General features: G+C 36.7%; 1 protein-coding gene across 1 annotated transcript in view; it reads right to left on the bottom strand.

Annotated features, from left to right (window-relative positions):
- TNRC6A (trinucleotide repeat containing adaptor 6A) overlaps positions 1 to 18725 on the bottom strand; it is a 103889-nt gene that overhangs the window by 70556 nt on the left and 14608 nt on the right. The window contains exon 3 of the mRNA XM_027859669.1: positions 16477 to 16498. Within this exon, the coding sequence (XP_027715470.1) occupies positions 16477 to 16498 (22 nt within the window). The remainder of the gene's footprint in view (positions 1 to 16476; positions 16499 to 18725) is intronic.

Raw genomic sequence — 18725 nt, 5'->3', positions numbered from 1 at the left:
GGTCCTGGACAATCAGAAATTAACGACTCTCGATAGGTGGAGCTCAATAGGACTAGAGAAAGTCACCTGCATGTGAGACATCCATGAAAACCTTAGTATACTTCTTTTACTTCTTTTTGGCCCTTGTCTGCTTAATCTCCTTGCCAGATTTGTCTCCTCTAGGCTTAGTGCCCTCCATTTCCAGATGACTGCTCAGGCTGCGTGCCAACCTCTGACTGAGACCCCTTGGACCTGGAATCGGCCAAGTTCCAGACACTGGATAAAGCACCAACCCCTTGAATGGAGGGACCCCGCAAAACTGGGACAGCTCTACCCCCATTTACCCACAGATTGGACAGAGAATTGTTACATTGGGCTTGTCCGACCAAAGATTTTCTTTTTGTCAGGGCAGATGGGAAGTTTCTTAGGAGTAAAGTTCGGACAGAAGTAGGAGTATTGATACTTCCATCACCAGCACAGGAGATGCCAATGGGTGGGGTGATACTTGGCCCCTCGAAAGGATAATACAGACTTATGGTCCGGCTACTTGGGCACAGGACGGTAGTTGGGGGTATAGGATTCCCATATATATCCTTAACAGATTAATTAGATTACAGGCTGTAGTGGAAATAATAACTAATCAGACAACAAAGGCTTTGGATTTGTTAGCCAACAAGCCACCCAAACCAGAGAAGCAGTCCTGCAACGCAGATCAGTACTGGATTACCTCTTAGCAGAAGAGGGAAGTGTCTGTGGAAAACTAAATTTGTCAAATTGTTGTATGAAAATTGATGACAACGGAAAAATAGTGAAAGGTATCACTAGCAACATTAGAAAACTGGCACATGTACCAGTACAAACCTAGACCTCCCCTTTCAATACTTTTTGGGGGTCCTGGTTCAGGGGTTTTTGGTGGAAGCAGATTCTGTGGTTCCTTTTAATAGCACTTTGTGAAATCATGCTGTTGCCCGTTTGTCTTCCCTGCATGATAAAGCTCATAACCCGAGTAGCCCAGGATGTAATATCCAAAATGATTAGGTTTAAAGGAAAGAGTGGAGTAAGGCTAATGATACTTAAAGGTCAGGGATGGGTTCCCCTTGAGCAAGAAGAACATCGGGGACCAAAGGGTGATGAGGACTTGGTAAATGAGGTTTACCAAGAATGATGTGAGGGGTCTTCAAAGGTTAAAAGTAAGAGGAGGGATTGAGTGGGATGCTGAAATAGTGAAGCCCCCTCAGGGAAGGACAGAACTTGGCCTTGCTGAGACAACACTTCTCCTAGAGTTCCCAGAAACTGCCTTGCTAAAAGAAACAGAATGTTATTCAAGATAAGGGAGTACATCAGGTGATGTCCCCAAAAGTATCTTGTTTGTCCAGGCTTTCCGGCTCTCCCGTCCTTTTCTCTTACTTTCCTGCTGAACTAACAGTTCCTTGTTTTGCACCTTTTTGCAACCTTGCTGCTAGGGAAAAGTTTCTGAGATTAGACTGTGAGCTCTGAAGCCCAGCCAATGGGAAGAGAAGCTGGTGGGTGGGTGGGGTTTCCGAGTTAGGGTCTATATAAACTGGCTTTGAGCTGCACTCCCTTGCACACCCTGGCTGGACCCATCTTGAATGATGCTGGGTGTATTCTTTCTCGAGAAAGCCAATAAACGAACTATTCTTTTTGCTAATATCTCTGAGTCTCTGATTCATTGGTAAGGGTCTCTGTACCCCACACAACAGAGATGAGAAACTATGTGATGCAAGAATGCCCTGGACATTGACAGTGAGGAGGCCAGTTGTGTGAGAGCCCATTTTCTGTGGTTTGAAAGAGCTACACTGATTTTTACATCTAGGAACATTAAATTATAAATGGAGGAAGAATGGAACAAGCTAATGAATTCTCAAGTAAAATAAAATAATGAGAACCTAAATTTTAAAAAGAACAAACAACAAAGAAGGCTATAATGACCATCCTACAAAACATCCGACTTGCAATTGGTCGGAATTTAAGTCCCTCCTCCTTAAAGGCAGGAATGGTCTCATATTCTCTTACATTCCCGAACAACATACAGCATGGTTATCTGATCAATTTTTGTTTCATGAAGCTGAGAATGAAAGGAAACTAAAAAATTAAGCAGTCTGCGATGGCCATGAATTTGAAATTCTATATAAAAGTCAACCTCCCCTCCTCCCAACATTTAGCACCCAGAGGAATGTTAATATTCCTTGGTATGCTAAGAACTAGGGCCAAAGCAATTCTCAGACACCAGTTGGGTGGATCCTTTTCCCTAGTTACCATATTCAGTAATCTTCTTGAACTAACTTCTCACAGTTTTTCTTACTTTCTTGAATTATGTTTCTAGTATTAATTTGATTTTTCTTTCCATCTCTGATATCCCTTTCTCCCTATATTTACATTTATTTATTCCTCCCTTTCCCTACCCAAGAAAGGTCAAGAAAATTTTTGTTGATTATTTTTCTAATAAAAATATTTAAAGAACTTATATTTGGATTTGTCTACACTAAAATCATCAAGGTACCACCACACTATGAAAGAGACTCAGTTCAAAATTGCTAAATGAATTTTTACTAAATTCTGAAACTATGTATTTTTTATTTTATTTTCATCTTTTGTTGGCAAATACTATAAATTGTAGTTAAGAGATGGATTATGAGAAGGATTATTATTATTATTTTTTTTTTGGTGAGGCAATCAGGGTTAAGTGACTTGCCCATGGTCACACAGTGTCAAGTGTCTGAGGTCGGATTTGAACTTAGGTCCTCCTAATTCCAAGGCCAGAGCTGTATCCACTGCGCCACCGAGCTGCTCCTAGGATTAGTTTTTTAAAGGCAGGATAGAGGTCTATTCCTTTGGATTTTCTATCTTTCCAACCAGTCTGTGACAGAGTGAAGAATTTTTCTTTCAAAGATGAGTAGGATGGATACAGATTATCATATCAAGAGCCTTGAGAATGAGGAAGTAGAGTTTGAATATAACTCAACAAGAAACAAAAACGCCACCCAATACATGCTTTTGGACAAAGGATTGCCACGATTTAAGTAGTATTAGGAAAATCAGCTCAGCAAGAAAATGTAGAATGGATTAAAGTAAGAGATGACATGATACTGTGGAAAAAAATACCACAAGAGGAATCCAGAGACATGGATTCTAGCCTCATCTCTATCACTAATTACCTGTGTGGGACCTTGGGAAGTCACTTCCTCACTCTGACCCTTACCTCAATTTCTTTTTATAAAATCAAGGAGCTGAATTAGATCATAAGATTGGAAAGCGGAAAGAACACTGACCCTAGACTCAGAAGACCTATATTAAAATCCTACCGCTGACACTTATTACTTACAAAAACCTTGGAAAAGTAACTTAATCTCCTTAGGCCTCAGTTTCCTCATCTGTAAAATGAAAAGTCTGTTATATAAACTGAGATTTAAGATACTATGACCTCTAAGTTCCTTCCAGCTCTGAATACTACCCTCATACAAAGAGAAATTGAAGAACAGAGATCAACTAAGAAGCCGCCACAATATTTTTGGATTTCCAATTTACTAGCAACATCTTGACACTATCCTCACTGCCTACTCCACCTCCTGCACCCCTCCCCCCAAACATATATACACAATATCACCTGAGTTGACTTTTCCTTCAAAAAGCACTTCCATGTTGACATAGCTGAGTTTCTTTTAACCTTCTACTACTATAACCTTCCTTAAGGCTACGGAATAATTGTATAAGGGTTAATTTGAAGGAATTAAATATAAAGAACAAAAAAAAAGTCTTGAGTTTCTTTGTTCTTATTTCCCTGGCCTAGCTATATATTCGATTTATTTTTCAAGGCCCAGATCAAGATACTCTCTGAATATTCAAACTCACACATAGCATTCAAGGTCTTAGTCTGACGTTTATCAATTTCTTTGTACTTAATGTACTTACCATGCATTAATATTGAACTGGTTCATGTATAAATGACCTTTCTCCCCAGGTAGATCTGAGGGCATGGACCATGTTTTTATATATATTTTGTACTCACTTCCTCTGTCAACCCTCAATAATACTACACACATAGCAATATAATGGATAACTAATGTTTACATATAGCAATTTAAGATCCATAAAACACTTTACATATATTATCTAAATTGATCCTCAAAATAGCCATGAAGCTGTTCCCTAGGAGTTCCCTCTTCTCCCCTCTTTTTTCACCTTATATCACTCAGATGCCTTCTGCCACTATCTCCTCCTTCATCCTTGTCTCACATGATGAAAAGGACCTTCTCCATTCCAAAGCAAACCCCTCTACAAGTACAAGTATTCCCGTTCCATCTTCTTCAGAAGATTATTCCTTTTATCATCCCCACTCTCTCAATAATTTTCAATCTCTCCCTGTCTACCAACTGCTACTCTACTGCTTACAAACATGCCCATGTCTTGCCCATCTTCAAATTCAAAAACCCTCACTTGATTCATCCATCCCTACTAGCTATCATCCTAAATCTTTCCTCCATATTATGGCTAACCACCTTGAGAAGGTCACCTAAAACTGATGCCTCCACTTCTTTTCCTCTTATTCTCTTCTTAACTCTCTGCAGAGTCTGGCTTCCTGAATCTGCCCTCTCCAAAGTTGCCAATGATCCCTTAATTGCCAAATCAAATGGTATCTTCTCAGTTCCCATCCTTCTTGACCTCTCTGTAGTCTCTGACACTGTCAAATCATTCTGTTCTCCCTATATTTCTTTTCTCTAGATTTTTGTGACAATGCTCTTTCCTGGTTCTCCTCTTACTGTCTGATTACTCCTCAGTCTTCTTTGATGGTTCTTCATCCATGTCATGCCCAATAACCATGAGGTATTCCCAAGGATATCATCCTATATCAATGTGCCTTTCCTATATAATACTCTGTCCTAGGTCTTCTTCATTTCCCTCTCTACATTATTTCACCTGCTGATTTAAATGATCATTTCTATGCTGGTAATTCTCAAATCTACGTAACCAGCCCTAACCTTACTGATGACCTCCAGTCTCACATCTTCAATTGCCTATTAGATATCTTGAACTAGGCATCTTAAACTCAACATGTCCAAAATTGAATTCATTGTCTTTTCCTCAAAACCTTTCCCCTTTCCTAACTTGCTTATTACTATCCAGGGTATCAACAACCTTCCAGTAAAACAGGCTCACAAGTTAGGTGCCAACCTTGACTTTTCACTCCCTCTCATCCCCTATATCCAATCTGTTTTCAAATCCTGTGGACTATATCTTCAAAATATCTCCTGTATATACTCCCTTCTCCTCTCTGACACTGCCACCACTCTAGTGGAAGCTCTTATCACTTCATGCCTGCACTACTGTAGAAGCTGGCAAGTTGGTCTCCATCCCTCAAATCTCTTCCCACTCCAGTCCATCCTCCATCCAGATATTAATGTGATCTTCCTAAAATGTAAATTCTGATCATATTATTTTCCTATACAGTGGTTGCCTGCTATATCCAAGATCAAATATAAAATTCTCTGGCGTTAGAAGTCTTTCAAATCCTGGCTCCTTCTTACCCTTCTAGTCTTCTTATACCTTATTTACTCCCATGTACTCTACAATCCAACAACATTGGACTTCTTGCTTCTCCTTGAACAAGACAGCACATCTCTTTACACTGGTCCTTTTCACTGGCTGTCCCTCATGCCTGAAATGCTCTCCCTCCTCATCTGTACCTCTTGGCTTTCCTAGGCTTCTTTTAAGTCTCAGAAAAAAAAAAAAACTTCCCCTCTGCAAGAAGTCTTTCTTTAGACTTCTAAATGCTAGTATCTTCCTTCTGAGACTATATAAAATTTGCCCTATATATACCTTTAAGTACATGGTTGTTTACATGTTCTCTCTTCTCTTTACCATATGAGCTCCTTGAGGGCAGAGAGTATATTTGCCAATAGTGACTGGCACATGATAAATGTTTAATAAGTACTTGTTGAATAGCTGAATCCTGTGAGATAAGTGCTATTGTTATTGCTATTCTACATATTCTACACAAAATCACGTTAATCTCCCAAACCACAGTTCACTTCATTCAACACCGAATCTGCAGGCAATGGTTCAATATAGATAAGATACTGCCTCACACTTGGGTGAGGAACTGATGAGTAGTCTTAAATGCCAGCAAACTGGTACCTAAAATAAGGGAATGCAACCTAGTTTGACATGAAGTAGTAGTCAATGTTTCAAAGAGATCTTTTGAGGTCTCTATTCTTGATTTTGAGAAACGTTAAGTAATTTCCCAAAGGCAACACCACTTGTTGTCCTTTATACTAGTTGCTGTCCTTCATACTCAGAGGACCAAAATGTCATCATGATGATGGAGGTCAACATATAGTATGTCTGGCTGTGACTAATCATACCAATAAGGGCTTGGAAGGTACTACTGTAAGTTGGGCTCAAATAGTTCATACAATTAACTTGTGACAGAATTTGAACTGTGGTATTCCTGACTCTAAGTTCAGTCACCTAGGTGTCTAATAGAGTTCAGCAGGGGATTAAACACTTGCTCTGACTGAATTATGGTGTCTAAAACTGAACTCAACTGCTTCCTTAAAATTCTATTTCTCCTGATTTCCCTACCTTGAATTGTCATTCAAACCGTATCCATTTCCAACCAATTTAATTAAATAATTCTGCCCTGATTCTGAGCTATGATGAGCATTTATTGAACATCTACCATGGACAAGGCACTGTGCTAGATCCTGGAAATACAAAGACAAAAATGGGAGAAAAAAATCTTTGTCTCTAAAGAAGCTTACAACTTAGTAAAGGGTCACAACTTTAAATCAGATAAGTAAATACAAAACAATTTTAGGAGGGAGAGAACTATGGGGATCAATAAAGTTTCCCCCAAGAAGGTAGCATATGAACTGAGCCTAGGAAGAAGCTAGGGATTCTAAGAGGCAGAGCTCAGCGAAAAGCATACTCAGATATGAGGGGAGGGTCACTTTGTGTAAACACACAGAGACGAAAGATGAAGCCTTCAGTTTGGGTAACAGCTAGTAGGCCAGGTGTGCTGGAACACAGATTGCTGGGAGAAGAAGTAATGTGAAATAAATCTGGAAAGCTAGGCTGAAATCAGATTGTGAAAGGCTTAAATACCAAATTGAGAAGTTTGTATTTTATTCCAAAGGCAACAGGTAGCCAGTGGAGATGTTTATATAGAGGATTTATATAGTCAGATCTGTACTTTATGAGGATGATTATTTTGCCAGCTCTGTGGAGGATAGATTAGAGAGGGAGCTCAATCAGGAGAATATTATAATAGTCCAGGTAAGAGGTGATAAAAACTTATATGTACTAGAGTGGTAGCTTTGCAAGTAGAGTGAAGGAATGTATTTCAGAGATTCTGTAGAGATAAAATGACAAGATTTGGCCATCAACTGAATACAAGATATAAATAAGGGAAAGGGAAAAGACACTAAAGTTGGGAACCTGGGTGACTAGAAAAATTATAAGGCTTTCACAGAAATAGGGAAGTTTAAAGAAGAGAAGGTAATGAGTTCCATTTGGTTCCAATGAGTTTGAGAAGTCTATAAGACATCCAGTTAGAGGGGCAGCTAGGTGACGCAGTGGATAGAGCACTGGCCCTGAAGTCAGGAGGACCTGAGTTCAAATCTGGCCTTGGACCAAACACTTGACAGTGGCTGTGTGACCCTGGGCAAGTCACTTAACCCCAACTGCCTTTAAAAAAAAAAAAAAGACATCCAGTTAGAAATGTGTAGCGGGTAGTTGGTCAAGTGGAACTAGAGCAGTAGAAAGATTGGAGCTACATTACAAGGCCTCCTCAGTTCAACCATTTTTGGCATACCAAAGTTAACAAATAAGACCTTTACACTAGGAGGGGAAGGAATCCTCTCTCCCCTGACACTGACCAGTACAGTAGTATTTCCAAAAGGGTCATAGATTGAGGGAAGTCATTTTCTATCATGAATAGAGAAAAATCCTCTGGAGTCAAAACTGTCATCCAAAATGAGTTGAATGGACTGGCTTGAAAAGGTGACTTTCTGTTAAAGTTTAAAATCTAAATTTGCTGAAAACATTTTCAAGGTAGGTAAGATATTGCCTTTACCATGGGTGAGGAACTGATGAAAAGGCTCAGATACCAGCAAAAAGGTACCCAATAAGAGAACATGACCTGATTAGAAAAAGCAGTAAGCAGGGATTCAAACAGGTCTTCTGAAGTCTCTATTCTTGATTTAATTTTTTTCCTCTTTGCTTCCCATTGACTAAGAAGATGAACCTATCATCTCTGCTCCTCCTTGACTTTCTGTCCTGACATTCTAAGCAGGGTAGATAACATCATGTGGGCTCAACTTCTGTGGGCAGAGATGAAAATAAGGTTACTCTTCTGGTGAACAATTTTTCAAGAACAGGTCATGTTAGACTGACCTAATTTCCTTTTTTGACAGGACTTCAGTCAATGAAGGGAATGTTGTGAATAAAGTTTACTTAGATTTTTACAAAGCTTCTGATAAAGTATCTTGTGGAAAAGATGAAAAGACAGGAATTGGATAATACAACCAGATACATGCAGAAGTGATTACATGGCTTGACTCAAAGAATACCTGTTAATGATTCAGCTTGGCAGGGGATTACCAGTAGAGGACCCTAGGGATTTTTGCTTGGTCCTATGTTGTCAGAAGTACGATAAGCCAAGAGAGCTAATGCAATCTTTGGCTGAATTAAGAGGGACAAAGAAGGTAACTTCAAGGACTAGCATGATAAAGAGTCCTACTGTATACTTCCCTAATCAGACCACATCTACAGTACTGTTTTCAGTTCTAGGTACATGGCTCTGGTAAAATGGAAAATATCCAGATGAGGGCAACCAGGATGAAGAAGGGCCTTGATTCCATGTTATATTAGGATTAGTTGAACAAAATGGGTATGTCTACTTGGGAGAAAAAAAGGCCTGCTGGGGGGGGAGGGATAACATAATAGCTATCATCAAGTATTTGAAGGATAGGCATGCGGAGGAGAGACTAGATTGGAACATGTAGGTGTCTGATAAAGGCTTACTGACTTGATTTGTTCCATTTGATCCCAGGAAGCAAAACAAAGAGCAGTATGTAGAAGTTTCAAAGAAGCCAATTCAGGTTTAATGTCAGATTCCTAATAATGAGAGCAATTCTAAGAGGTCATGGGTTCCTCCTTCATGGAGGTCTTTGAGCAGAGGCGGGACTACCACTTGTGTATGTCATGACGAGATTTCCTTTCCTGTACAGCTGGACTAGATGGATATTAAGGTTACTTTTAACTCTCAAATTCTTTAATTCTATTACAAGCAGTCTCTTTTTCTCTCTTTTCTTCCCTCTGCTAATAGTTAGGAGGTTCAAATGGGTCAGAACCTGCTGGGAACAGGAAAAATTTCAACTGCTAATCCCCTGCCATTCTTTTTCCAGGATCACAGGCTCTAGAGCAGGAGGGATCCTCAGAGGTCATGCTGTTAAAACTCCCAATTTTATATGAGCAATCAATGACTGAAAAGGCATTTAATTAGCCTGTTAGGCACTGCCAGGTGTGAGGCTATAAGGACAAGAATAAGACGGTTCCTGCCCTCAAGAAGATTACATTCTAAAATATAGTAAGACAACATATATAAGGCACTGGTGGCCAGGGAAGGGAATTTTTGTCTGGTGAATCAGAAATGGTGAATAGAATCATAAAGCAGTCAACTGTCATGCACTTCTCATAGACAAACCTTCTTGGAAAAGTGTCTCTATTTTGGGGGTTCAGCTTTTAAGTAATCTAATCTCTAATCAGATGTGAGGGACAAGTGGGATGGACAGAATTGTTGGTGGCAAGAATTGTCTCCCATTAGTCTTCCTCCCTCTTGCACACTTGATATAGGTTTATAGAGAATGAAGTCAATGTCAATAATTCTGGGAAGTTCAGAGAAACCATTTCAGTATGCTTTTATAATTTTTTAAAAGGAGTGCATGTGGATGAAAAAGGTGTTTCTAATTGCTTTTTTTCTCCCTCATGAATGAGATTTTTCTGTAGTCATACTATGTTTCTACTTTTCTGGTTTAAGAAAAGTGGAAGCAATATGAAAGTAGCTATAAGCAACACAAAAGCAACATTGCTCAAAATTAGTTCTCAGAATAAGTCTCAAAATAATTTCCTCAGAATAAGGCCCTTTCCACTTTTTCTTACGTCTTTAATTTAGAACAGGTATTTTAACCCTTAGAAAATAGCATTTTTTTTTTTTTTGCTAAGGAAGTAATTTTTAGAATAGAAAAGTTTTATTTCCCTGATTAAGAGATTTGGCTGAATTACCAAAATGAAGAATAAGGAATTCAGAGAAACAAGGGAGATTTGAATTAAATGATGTAGAACAATTAAACAATTAAACCAAGCCAACTAATAAATGACTACAACAATATATATGAAAAGATTCCTAAGAGGAAGTTCAACTTTGAATAACTGAAAAAACACCAAAGGTCCCATTGAACAAATAATGTGATATACTGTCCTCTAATGACAGAGAAGCAAGAAACTACTATGACAGAATATTTCAGTTCGTCAGATGAGGTCACTGTATTAGATGCTTTTCTTTGCCAGAAAGAGAAGGCAAGGTTTGGGGGAAAAAAAAAAAACCCAAAAAAACAAAAAACGATGTTGTAAAGACAAAAGGCATCAATAAAATCTTTAAAAACAAAACAAAAAACACCTATATATGGAGTAAAAGCAGTTGGGGAAATTCAAGACAACATGAATTTGTAGATAAAAAGAGCTGGGCACATGTACCTAGGCACTATACCAATGTAAAGTGGGGAGAAAGGACGAATCAGAAATTCCTGATCGATCTCCAACATACCCAATAAGATTATAGCTATAGTTTGGCAGGAATTACAGGTAGCCTGCTGAAAGAACACCTATTTATTGGCTCATTAAGAATCAGCTAACCCAGTTGTAAGCCTATAAAAATCCAAGTTGGTTGCACCCCATCCCCTTGACCTCTAGGACTTCCTTTTATCCCCTGTACCTTTTCTCAAGGTGCAGAAAGGAGATGTGTGCTAATTTTTTCCTCTTCCCACTCTTCTTACAACAGCAGTAATGGCAACTTAGGGCAAAAACAGATAACAATAGTAAGACATGTTGCACTCAATCACAGAAGAGCTCAAAGAAATTGGTCTACTCTTCTGTGCAGAAGAAGGAGGATTTTGAATTTCTTATGCAGACTGATACTGGAATTATTGAATCATAGGATTCGATTTCAATGGTTTTGTTGTTTGTCCATTTACATTGTTGTAGTCATTGTTTACATTGTTCTCCTGGTTCTGCTCACTTCAATTTGCATTAATGCACATGTCTTTTCATGCTTTTGTTAGATCAAAAGAAAATACATAATTTTTTAAAGAAGATGTTCAGGACAGCAAAGGTTGAATTTCTCAAGTCCTTCAGAAGTTCAGAGTTGTATAAGTACTAAAAATAAAATATTTGTCCCAACAAAGAATAGTTCCAGAAATTGACATAATTTTGGCTCACACATCCATAGAATGGACAACCAGGAAATAGTGTATGATCAAGTGATTAAAAGATCTATAGGTAGCCTATGGTTTCTCTATACACTGGCCAGATAAAATTTCCCTAAGTATATGTCTTTGTTGTAGTCAGCTTAAAGTCTCAGAAGAGCCAGGCTTCCCAAATGGTTAGGTCCCTCAACTGGGAACTCAGTGCCTTAGTAAACCTAGATTAAGTCCTGGTCTATACTCCCAAGAAACTAAATGCTCATGTAGAGCCAAGGAATGAGATATTAGGAGCTAGTAGGAAATTACTACTCATTTTATGGGGGTGTAAAGGCTACAACTTTCTGAGTGATAATGGCTATGTAATAAAAGGTTGGGAGTAAAGAAGACGTACAAATTAGTGTCTGTTCCTGTAAGGATAAAAAGTTTCTGAGAAGTAGTTAGAAGCCTATTTTGATGGGGTCCTTCATTATGTGGCACCCTCCATGGAATACAAGAGTACTTACTACATGATAAGGCAGATAATCATGAGGTTATTAAATCACTATTCTTGGGTGGGAATTTTAGGTAAGACCTTTGGGAATTAGAGGGAACAATGCTCTTGGAGTCAAAAGACCTTGGTTCAACTCAAGTCCAACACTTACTAGCTATGTTACCCTGGTCAAGTCACTTCCCTTCTGTGAACCTCAGTTTTCTGGTGATAAAACGGGAAAGTTACTTATACTACTTACCTCACAGAGTTTTTATGAAAAGTACTTCGTGCACCATAAAGTGCTAAATAGGGCTATGAGGAAGACACAAGGAAGCTATACAGAATAAAAGGAAGTATGTTCTAACATCCAGAAGTTTCTCAAGAACTTAAATGAAGAGTTATGTATATATTTATTGTTGGGGAGTCACTGGGGGGGTAGTATCAGGTGGGACGTCTTGAAACTGCATCTTAAGACAGTCCTAACAACCCATAAAAGGTATATCTTACATTGTTTTAAGATCATGTTTCCAGAGGATTCTGTTTCCTATGTTCCTATTCTGTTTTTTCTTATCTGCTCATCTAATTCTGATCATACTCACTCCTCAGTGCTTTTCAGTCTGTTTTCCAACTTCATCACTCAACTAAAACTTCTGTCTCCAAAGGAAAGGTAGCAATAATCTCAACTGCCAAATCTGATGGGTCTTTTCTTAGTCATTATCATTCTGGTTCTCCTAGTTGATCTCCTACCTTACTGACCGCTCTTGCTCAATCTTCTTTACTGGCTCATCATCCATATCAAGTCCCCAACTGTTGGTATACTCAAGGCTCTGTCCTAGGCCCTTCTTCTTGGTGACTTTATCAACTACTACAGATTAATTATTATCTCTAAGCAAATGACTTCCAAATCTAGCCCTAATTTCTCTCTGGGATTCCTGTCCAACTGGCTATTGGCTATTTCAAACTGGATTTCCAGTAAGCATCTGAAAAAAAAATAAACATATCCAAAATAAAACTTATTATCTTTACCTGCAAAACCTGCCCTGAACTTCCCTATTTCTATAATGGACACCACTCATACAAAGTTACTATCTTCTAGGTTTGTAACCTTGAAGTTATCCTCAACTCCTCACTTTTCCTCACTATTTCTCTCTCTCTCTCTCCATATATATGTGTATATATATATATATATGTATATAAGTTACTATCTTCCAGGTTTGTAACCTTGAAGTTATCCTCAACTCCTCATTTTTCCTCACTATTTCTCTCTCTCTCTCCATATATATATATATATATAAAAGTAAAAAATCAGTTGCCACATCTTGCCATTTCTACCTCCTCAACATCTCTCCTATACAAGCCCTTCTCACTTTTCACAGAGCCATCACCGTACTGAAGGTCTTCATTACTCACCTAGACTATTGCAATGGCCTCCTAATTAGTCTCTCCATCTCCAGTTTTCCCCTAGTCCATTCTATCCTCCACATATCTGCCAAAGTGATTTTCCTAACGAACAGATATAACCATGTCCATTCTCTACTCAAACTGCAGCGTTTCCCTGTTGCTTCCAAGATGAAATACAAATTTCTCTGTTTGGTATTTAGGGCCCTTCACAACCTGGCCCTAACCTATATATTACTGCCTTTCCTATGCCTCATTAATAATCCAGTAAGATCGGCCTTGTCTGTCACACATGGCTGTCACACATGGCTGTCCATCTCTCAGATCTGTACCTTCATGCTGTCTATCCTTGTCCTGCTCACTTCCTTTAAAAATGACCTTCTAGTCAAAGGCTAATCTGGCCTCCTTCCTACATATATCATGTCTCTCTCTGAGACAGAATGTTAAGTTTCTTGCAAGGAGGGTATTTGATATTTGCCTTTTTACCTTTAGCACAATACCTGATAGATTAGTATAAACTTAAAAACGTTCATGGACTTTACCTCCTTCTAAAATCACTACCTTAATTCCATACTAAGTCTATAATCAATTGTCCCTCAGAATTCTGTATATTATTTTTCTTCTTCACGTATATACATGAACACCTCATTCTTATTTTAACTTGTTTGTGTAATAATTCAAATACATATATAAAATTTCAAAGTTACTGAATACAAATTTTAAAACAATTTGTTCCTTAAAACTTTTAAGAACTATATTTCAAGTAAATCCAATTTGGTTTAAAGTTAACAGTTTCATTTCAAACCAAAGATTTAAGAAATTAAACCTTCCTTTGAAGTTCTTGTTAATTATTATGTCGAAGAATTTATGTGAGTAAGCTAATCATGAATTTTAGTACATTATAATTTAGCTTAATTTCATTTATTAGTGTGTATCTATAATTACAACAGGGCACATCTCCACAGTGTTTCACATAGCACAACGAAATGTGAAGTGACCTGCCAGAGTTAGTAAATATCTAAGGAAGGTCCCAAACCTAGGACTTTTTCCTATCATGTAGTCAAAGCACTATGTCATAATTTTAGTTTATAATCTGTAGTTCTATAGATCCTGATGTAGAAAGTACCTTAGACAATTTGTTGGGGAATGGCTCCTGCTTTTATACATCTGTATCAATTCTATATTTTGAATATCAGACCCTTAATGGAAAAATTTGTTGTCCAAATTTTCCACCATTTAACTGTTTCTCTTCTAATTCTATCTGCATTTATTCTGCTTCCGTGAAAGCTTTCCAACTTTTATGTAACCAAAATTTTTCAAGTTTTATTTTGTGAAAAATCTACCCCCTTATTTGGGTAAGCTTTGAAAGCTACTGTCTTCCTATTTTCAAAGACTGTACATACCCTTTGACCCAATGAAAATATCAGGCATCTATCCCAAGGAGTTCAAGGATAGAGGGAAAGGATACATACGTACAAAAATATTCATAACAGCACCTTTTGTGGTAAAAAAGAACCTGAAAAAAAATGGGTGCCTACCGACTGGGAAATGACTAAACAAAATGTGGTATATGAATTCAATGGAATATTATCATTCCATAAGAAATGACAAATATAACAGATTCAGAGAAACATAGGAAGACTGTGAACTCATTGAGAGAATGGAACAGTAATTTTTTTTTTAAATTAAAAAACCTGAAATTAACAGAACAATTTATGGGATGACAATAACAATAAAACTTTGAAAGATCTAGGAATGCTGAGCAACATAAAATAATGACTTAAAAAGACTAATGAAGAAACATACCTCCCACCTCTTGACAGAGATAATGGACTTGAGGAAATGCAATGGGGATATTGATGAAACACGCATTTTCAGCTATAGCACTACACATATATACATTTTACATATTTGTTAGAAGTGGGGGGGCACCTGTCATTGAGAAGGTTTGGTGTAGCATGTCAATGGATAGTAACACGTGCAAAAAAAAGAAGCATCAATAAAACATTTTTTAAATGCACAGAACAAAAAATTGCATATGAAGACACAAATAATAGTTTTCTTACTATCCTGTCAAATCTAATAGGCATTAATATACTTCTTTGAAAACAAACTAAATAGCAGAAGTTCAGTTTCTTATATAAGCCTTTCTGTTTTGTATATTGAAATGTTTGTTGATAATTGACTAGGTTCACAATCTAAAAGCAAATTTCTAAAGATAAAGGTTAACTGGGATCATAGAATCATAGCTAAAAAGCTGGAGGGGACCTAAGGAAGCATCTAACCCAAACCTCTCATTTTATAGAAGAGGAAATTGAGGCCAAGAGAAATTAAGTGACTTGTCCATAGTGATACAAGTGGTAAATGGCAAAGTGAGGATTTGGTCCCTCTGACTACTTGTCTTTCTACTATATTACAGAACTATACTTAAAACTGATAGAAATCACACTTCATTAACATTTTATAATTTTGGCTTTTGATTAAGGGGGGAGGGCAGGGAAGGAAATAGCGTTTAAAAGATTTATACAGTGTCTATATGTATCAGACACTATGCTAAGCACAATTATTATTTCACTTGATGTTAACACCAATCCTGCAAAACAGGTGCTATTATTATTCCCATTTTATAATTGGGGAAACTGAGGTAAACAGAGGTTATGTGACTTCCCTAGGGTCACACAACTACATAAGTGTCTAAGATTGAACTTGAAGTTAGGTGTTCCTGGTTCCAAGACCAGTGCTCTACTACGCCACGTAATTTGTAACGGTCTTCTTCCTCATTATTACTAATGAGTGGTTTTTATTATTGATAGTCTTCAAAACCACCCACTCAAGAATGTGATATATGCCTTTTATATATAAGAGATGTTTAAAATTTAGCTACAGTAGGATATTTAGAAAAATCAGTAACAAACAAGGAAAAGAAGGGGGGAAAAAGTAGTATCTATTAGGAAAATTAGTATTATTTTTTAACTTATCTGGTTTTATTGTTATTTTTTTCAGTAGCTCAATAGTTAAACTATCAGAATCTCTCCCTATTCTTTTTTTCATGAAGTATAAAAAAGTATATAACCAACCTCACTGTAATTTGAAACATAACAAAGTAAAAAACAATAGCTTTAAGTAACGTACCTTTGATTTTTTGTTCAGTGGCCTAAAATAAAAACAAAAAACAATGTAAATATGAAATAGAAAGAAATGGATTTCTCTGATAAAAATGTTTGTTATCATTGTACAAGCAATAGCTACTTTTATTGATGAAAAATGTGGATTTTATTGCATAAGAAAAGGATCTTGCTCCCACAGTTCTTATTTTTGTTACTTTGTCTATTAATACAAATAAAATCTTTAAATCATTCTTTAGAAATTCTGAAGAGAAGCTCTGCATATTTAAGATTTCAATGATAAATGTATTTCTCTTAAGATGAATTTAAATAGTTATATTTATTTGCAAAATTAAAATAATTATACTGAAAGGTATAAATATATTTTAAATATATTTTAAAGTCCTTGTTTCATAAAAGCAAAAAAAAAAAACCAAAAATCACCCTGCTTTGCTCAAAGCAGTTATGAATGTTTATCTCTTGAGGGTTAGAATGGAGATAGACTTCTGATCATCTCTGTAACTGAGGCATGGGATAGAATGGATGTTACTAAATTATTTTAATTATTAGTTTCAATTTTTTCCTCTAAGTTTTCTGAAACTATTGACTAATTAATAACCTTCACCTTCTACGCAGAATGAGTATTAATAAGAAGAAATGGAAAGAACAGGGGTTCCCAGCCTTTTTGTCATGGTGGACAATTACTCATGACAAGCCATGTTACTAATATGGGTGGGGGAGGGAGAGAGAACTGGGATTGGTGGGGGAAGGGTGATGCTGATGGGAAAGTGAAGAAAAACAACAAATGAGCATGAAATCCTGGCAGCTAGTATCTGGGCCACCTCCTTGAAGTTTCTTGGCATTTCATGAGCCTATAGGCCAAATGGGATGATGGTGGGGTACATGTTGCCATTAAGGACAACAGGAAAGATCAGCAAGGAGCATAAGTAATTCACAATCTGAATTAATTATTACTTGAATAGTCAGCAGAACTATTAAAAAAATGCAGAAGCTTACACTTTTACTCAGTTAAAATAACTTTGGGGAAAATGAGATGTACTGGTTTAAATATTCGAGTTAATGGTTACTATATATAGAATACATTGTCAAAAGTACCATAACAAACTACACTGCACATTATTTAATATTCCTTCAAGGATTCAGAAGGTACTTTAATACACTATAGCACTTTAGCAACATTATGAATATGAATTAACATGAAAATATATACCAGACAAATGAGCTTTTACTGTAACATGTTTAGAGATAAATATTATCTCAAGCAAAACTATGACTGGAGTTAAGACTAGTGACAATAGGAGATAAAATACAAAAAAGTGTTATTAAAGAACTAATTGTCAGATAGTCTTTTAAAGTGTTTTTAAAGAAATCACAGGAGTATTACTGCCAGACAGTAACAAAGAGAAATTTTCCTTCTGAAGCCACACAATAAGTACTACCTGGAAATACAAAGTGTAAATCAAAATTGTTCTAAGTCAACTTAACCAAAAATCACTCACTAGAATAATCTTATATTTCTGTGTAGGAAACCAAATTATTTCTATAACTTAACTATACTAAGACACAAAGAAGTTAATTTGCAATTTATATAATCAAATAAGAAATATAGCACTGTTTCAGATCGGTGGCCCATATGGCTTGGTATTATATATGAGTGTAGCATCAAGATACATTATACAGGAGAGCTGTGGCAGCTGCTCCTCTATGCTGATCTAAGAAAGAAAGGGATATGTGTATCTTAAATACAGGACTTCCATTTAAAAACATGAAACTTGATAAAGAAGTATGCTCAAAAAATGAAAATCAAAAAGCATAGTCTAAGTTATCCAGGTTCATTGTCTCTTCAGAGTTAAATACTGACTATTTCACTATTAATACTATCATAAGAAACTAGAAAGAGAAGAAACTCATGAGTATAGCTTGCTATTTTGTAATATTTGTAATTTTCATTAACTTTCCTCATTTTATTTTACTACATCTTTATAATGCACATGGTATTTAAGGTAATGAGACAGTATTTTTCTTAAAATGTTCTATAGGTATCCCTTATTTTAGAGAACAGATGTATTCATAGGATCATAGAATTTAGATCTAGAAGGGACTTCAGATGTATTCTACATTTTACAGATGAGGAAATTGAGGCTGCCACTTCCCAAGGAGTTCACAAATAGCAGAGCAGAAATTCAAATTTAGATGCCCTGTTTCCAGACCCAGGGTTCTTTCCATTACACCATTATGCTTCTCCTTTAAAAATCA

The sequence above is a fragment of the Vombatus ursinus genome, unplaced genomic scaffold (genome assembly GCF_900497805.2).
Source record: "Vombatus ursinus unplaced genomic scaffold, bare-nosed wombat genome assembly UNPS02014171.1, whole genome shotgun sequence".
NCBI lineage: Eukaryota > Metazoa > Chordata > Mammalia > Diprotodontia > Vombatidae > Vombatus > Vombatus ursinus.
This window is presented reverse-complemented; position numbering and strand designations above follow the sequence as displayed.